Source organism: Emydura macquarii, unplaced genomic scaffold (genome assembly GCF_026122565.2).
Source record: "Emydura macquarii macquarii isolate MOO-44397 ecotype Brisbane River unplaced genomic scaffold, CSIRO-AGI_Emac_v2 contig_2422, whole genome shotgun sequence".
Taxonomy (NCBI): domain Eukaryota; kingdom Metazoa; phylum Chordata; order Testudines; family Chelidae; genus Emydura; species Emydura macquarii.
The window spans coordinates 19559822-19565701 of NW_027132559.1; the positions used below are offsets into that span (position 1 = coordinate 19559822).

The window sequence follows — 5880 nt, forward strand, 5'->3', positions numbered from 1 at the left end:
TACTGTGCACTGTTGAATACTGAAGTGCAGTATTTCACACTGTAATATTATGTATCATTTCGGTTTCACTTTCCGTGCCATGCAAGGTTTCTCTGCCTTTAATCCTTGCGCCGTGCATGACAGGGTCCCTAAGTTGGCGAATGGCGTGTGGGAACCGCCGGCCTCAGTCGCACAGAGTTCCCGGGGAGCAGAAAATAAATCTTACGTCCCAGAAGAAGGGTTCCATATGCACCCTCTGTCCCCGCAGTCGGTGTTGGCCTCAAGAAGTGCCTGAGGGTAATTAGGGTCTCCGTTGCCACAATCGGCTGCATTGGACTCCATATCTGAAACACATCTCGAAGACATTCAGTTCCTGGGAGGTAACCATGGTCTTTTACATCAGAAATTTATTTATCCACAACATGTTATTGCCGGATATACTTTCGACAGCACGGCTAGGACAGCTAAGCAGTAGCAGATAACAGCTATGCGTACTAGGAAAAGTAGCATTCCTTTTAATGGGTGTATATTTACATAGATTTGTTTAATATTTCTTTTACAGTTGAACCTAGAACTTTGCAAGAGATTTAACATTCAGCGTAGCTTCACCAGCCCCTATCACCCTCAAACAAACGGACTTGCTGAAATCACGAACAATTCCATCAAAAAGTAAGTATAGGGATTTTAAGCAAGAACAGTGTCAAAGGGAAGTTGGACGAGCCATGCGAGAAGGTGAATCGCACCATTCAACATTTACACAGTCTATCTACTGTGTCCCAATGCTGTAAGGCGACACTGCACAGCAGCTGTGTCCTGACAGTTCCTCGGGAAACGTGTCGGATAGCACACCCATAAAGCACATTTGGTTATTGTGTACAATAACGGTGTTCTTATAACGTATCGTCCATGCACCACTTCGGTTATGTATACATTGAATACAAAAACAGTGATTTAACCCGTGCTTTATTTTAATAATACATCGAAGACCTTTCTTAACAGAGGACTGGCAAAGTGTGTTGGCAATAAACTTAATACTTGGGATGAGTATCTTCCAGCCATTCTGTTTTCACTGCGCTCAAAACCCAGCATGAGTACCAAAATGTCACCAATGCTACTAATGATGGGACGGGAAGCGCTATTTGCAGACCAAGTTCAAGAAAATTATATGGTACGTGTCTTTGATGGCCGTAACTTTTATTTCAAACATGTTACTGTGTGACTATTAGTCTTAGTAATAGAACACCATGACCTTTATTTTTCAAAGCTTCCCGAGGTCATGGAACCCACTGAAGAAGACGTACAGCGGTACAGGAAAGATTTTCTATCACAAAAAGAAGCGGATGCAGCATTGTGCTTGAAAAATATTTCGAAAGCACAAGAAAGACAACAAAGGCAGTATAGTAAAAGACACATTTCAAAATTTGGAAAAACTACATTTGAGGTTGGGCAGAGTGTTCTGTTGCTGAATGCAAGAAGGAAAACAAGACAGGGAGGGTCGCTGGAACCTACCTATCGGGGACCATACAAACTTACCAGTGTAGTGGGTAAAAGAGTGACACTGGAAACCATGTCTGGGAAACGTTTAGGAACCATGTATAGTATAGGCCACTTGAAAGCCTTTAAAGGACCTGCACAAGTAGTCTCTGAGAACATCTCAGAGGACAACGTCAAAATACAAACTGCTGTTGACGACATTCCAAAAAACAGTCCCCCACAAAACTTGGTTCTAAACAGCGGTGATGAATGTGACAGCAGTGGTGACTGCTTCAAAAGGAGCATTGATGTACTCAAGATGGAAGAAGAGGAATGTGTATTGAAAGCACTTGAAAGTGAGGAGGCCAGTGACGGAGATGACCCATGTATGGAGGTTGAGGAAGACAGAGAATGGTTTCAGAAAGGTAAGAACCAGAACCAATCGTTGTAAAGTATTTTAAAGTAAGCTGTATTTGGACCCAAAGTCAACGTTTCCTTAAAGAATAGACGCACTCAGTATTCTGGTATGGAGAGAAAATGAGCAATGAACATGCCTGATGTGTTTCTAACTGTCTCTTATAGTACGATTACTGCAGACTGACCGCGACGGAAGCCGAGTGGAGGCCAGAGTTGGAAATATCAGCCTTTATGGCATTTCATTTTATGGCCTGAAGCCAGGACAATGGCTGGCCGATGAGGTAATTGGCAGCAACAGAAAAAAAGGTGTAATACCTGAATGCAGAAGAATAAATGGTGCAAGAACCGTTTCTGTTTGTATTTTGTAGGTTATCGATGCATATTTGTTTTGTGTGGTCAAGAAAGCAAGTCAAAAGGTAGGATGGTGTACCTAGACAGCGCATAGAAATGGATCATAGAACTATGAGCACGGTGAACGGAGAAATTGAAGTGCAAGTTTCCTCAAAGTGTAACTCTGAAAATGTAGTATCACGATTGCAATATTCTTGCTGCTATGAAACGTACTAGGAAATACTTTGAGTTGTATGCCACACTGTCATTACTTGACCGAATGACTGTTACCAGATGTTTGACATGCACTCTGCCTATAAGTCCCACATTTCAAAGAACAGTGTTATCTACTGTTGTATATGAAGTATTTCTAACAGTGACGATTGATTGCGTGTATGGATGTATGTATGTGTTTAGGAATGAATGCAGTTAAGAATGCCGTTTGTGTGCTAGAATGAGCAATGCATCACCTAAATCTTCTTGAGTGTCAGCAGGTACAAGCCATCTCATCCGTCATTTCAACTACCATTCTCGATGGCACAGCAAGATCACGCTTTTCCATGAAGGTAAGAATGAACTGTGTCTGTTGACCACTATGGGGAAAGAAAATGTAGTGACAGTCAGTGAAGACCCGTGCGACAAACCGTGAAATGTCAGGTTATGTGGAAGATTGAGTAATAGTAGCCCTCTAAGGACATTTGGAGTGGTAGTGTAATCCACATTGCCTCATTTGGGTCATTGCCATTTCTCTTCTATTTTTTGCACTGAACACAGAGAGAAATGATAACGAAGGATATAGTGCTGCTTCCTTTCAACTCATCAAACCATTGGGTGATTGGGGTAAGATGTTTTTGTTTGCTAGAGTTTGGGATAGTATGCACTACATTAATTACAGCGCGAAAAATTAAACACACTGCTTTGTCGCAGTGAGGTACGATGTTGAAATTCATTACTTCACAAAGTCCCATTGCAATGTAGGAAACCAAAACTTCTTTGGAGGTGGTGAAATGCAGAGTATTGATCTAAAAACGCGGTTACTGTGCAGAGAGGGTTACGATGCTCTGCATGTAAATGTTACAACTGTGGTCTATCCTGCTGTACAGGAGTGACTGCAAAACATGATGTACAGATACGTAATAGTGATACACTGCCAGTGATGAAATCTTGAATTACTTTTCTGAGAAGGCATTATGCAGTGCTTGAAAAAATGATATTGGCAATAATTGTTAACATCTCTGTCTTTACACTGTCAGATAGCATTGATGGCCAAGAAAGAGTTGTTGATAATTGACCCCTTATGTCAGGAGAGGACATATGTTGAAGAATTGCTGAAGAATTGGAGGTGATTAGAACCTAATTCTGTACAGAGGTCACAGTGTCTATACGTGTGACAGTACTTTGCAGAACAGTAACTACCTGGGTAATATTGTCATAGTAGCTTCCTTAAAGAGGGGTGGGTATGTAGCATGATACATAATGTTTTGTTTGCCACATGGCAGACAGGGGAAAAAGTGGTAGGTGTCATAAAACTGACATGACCACGTGGAAAGGAATGTATCTATGTGAGTATGAACCTGTTGAAAGCATTTACTCAAGCAAGAAGGAAAGAAGTCCTACATATGTAGGATGAGGAAAAGCAGGATACAGTGATACATCATGCTATTGTTCTCTCCACCAATTCAGAGCCTTCCTGTTCAGAGACAGAAGTAAAGTCACCATAGGCTGGAAAACAAAGGTGCTGGAACACAAGGCACAAAGTGATGGGCACAACTGTGGACCACTCATCCTAAGGGTATTGAAGACAAAGTTTTAATAATAACTTGTATCGCTGTGTTATAATGATGTATTTTCTAAATAAAAGTTATCATAGTTTGCAGAAAGTTATTTAGCGGAAGAAGACATCAGTACCGTGGAAACAACGGAAGAGGCCATGAATACCTTTCGAAGAAAAATAGCAATTCGTTTACTGCAGGAGTCAGGTAATAACTGTGTTACGAATACCGATTGAGGACACAGGGTATGGTAAGACAACGGGAATGTAAGTGGTTATTATGTGAATAGTTCAGTGGGTATATCTCAGGTTTTTTCCTGTCATGGTGACAGTGTCTGAATAATGTGTAGAACAGATGTACAATGTGGATGCGATGAATTGTTCCTCCTGACAGAACACGTATATGTACTTTGATTGTTAGATCCACCAGCAGTAAGTATAGTGAGAGTTTGAGAAAATTATTCTGAGCTGCAAAGTAAAAATATTCTTATACAGTACAAACGAATATATTTCAGAACCTGTTGCTTAAGTGACAAGATGTGTACATGTAGCATTTAGGTCACAGTGTAAGCATCCTTACAGAAACCTTTATTGATTTTTCAGACAGCGTGGAGGACTACTGCATATACTGCAGCTTCATCACTTGCACACAGAAGAAAGATTGCATGATGCTAAGAATCAAGAAATATTTTATGTGATTGCTACTGTTTTTGACTACAAGCCACACAGTAACAGTAGGTAAAACAAGTGCACCACTAGCAGCAATAAGCAATAAGAACACCGATAAGAACATATGATGATAACAGTAACGGCAGTACATGACATAATAACATTAATAATACAAATGTACTGATAGCTGATTAACAAGCTACATCTACTCTGACACAGGAGCCACCTCAAGCCACCCTACCTCATGAACTGAGGGTAATGGAGGCGGGTTGGCTGGGGATGGGGCAGGCCTTCAGCAGCGCAGGGATGCTTATCTCAGGCCAGGTGCCCATCCACTGTGTGGCGAGTGGTGTACAGAGCTGAGTTCAGGGTTGCTTCTGAGCTGTAGCCGTTGTGGATTTCATGGGGGGGTTCCCTTCCACTTTGTCTGTGGCACAGCTCAATGTCTACATGACCGAAATATTACTGACATCTCAGGAACACACACACACACACACACACACACACACACACACACACTCCATGTTGTAGCAAATATGTAAGTTACGTTCATTTTTTTTTAAAACACAAAGTAATATGATGGAGCAATATCACAAGACTTGCACATACACCGCACTCAATACCCTACATAAGGCTCAGTATTCTTGTATTAATTCGTGTGCAGTACTGTGTCACCAACGATGAGAGCAATCTCCTCAGTAATGATTATACATATAATAAATATTATTTATGGAGTAGTACCAGTCAAGAGAAATTACATTTCTCATTATCTGGCCAGTGATTTCATTCATATTCTCATTATTACTTATCAAAGGTCCAGTGTGGCTCCTGTAAGAGGTGGGCACATGTTCTCTGCATTCCTGGAGGAATAATGAAGACATACTGCATGATGAGCACAAGGAGTACAAGTGCAAAAAGTGTGCCTAGTTCATACATTGTATAACTGTTGTTTCAAAATAAATTTTTGCGTTATGTTGGAGTTATGTTCAGTTATGTTGGAGTGACATATCTGGCATATCAATGGAGAATAGTAAAGTTTGATATTACTGTTCAAGCCAGTAGAGGAAAGAAAATGTTCATTACTCAAATTCATATGTTTACGTACCTGTTTTTGAATACTTTCAAAAGAACTCATTGTTCTTGCTTCTATACAGTTGTGTACAATACAAGTGTAAAAAATAATTCTTGATACTATAGGGGAAACTGAAACTTCGACATGGGATAAAGAAATAACAGGGAAT

At 40.6% G+C, this 5880-nt stretch overlaps 1 protein-coding gene across 3 annotated transcripts; it reads left to right on the top strand.

The window, feature by feature from the left end:
* The first annotated feature begins 508 nt into the window (after positions 1-508).
* Positions 509-4957, top strand: LOC137162093 (uncharacterized). 3 transcript variants are annotated; one of them, XM_067561661.1, is made up of 9 exons: positions 509-1147; positions 1244-1877; positions 2035-2150; positions 2238-2765; positions 2974-3039; positions 3453-3541; positions 3883-3991; positions 4070-4178; positions 4574-4957. In XM_067561661.1, exons 1-4 carry the CDS (start codon positions 1067-1069, stop codon positions 2301-2303), a joined length of 897 nt encoding a protein of 298 aa, XP_067417762.1. In that variant the 5' UTR covers positions 509-1066; the 3' UTR covers positions 2304-2765; positions 2974-3039; positions 3453-3541; positions 3883-3991; positions 4070-4178; positions 4574-4957. The 3 variants fall into 3 exon arrangements, with proteins under 3 accessions (XP_067417762.1, XP_067417760.1, XP_067417761.1); XM_067561659.1 differs by having other exon boundaries at positions 509-648; positions 979-1147; positions 2035-2765; XM_067561660.1 differs by lacking the exon at positions 3453-3541 and having other exon boundaries at positions 2035-2765.
* Positions 4958-5880: the final 923 nt, after the last annotated feature.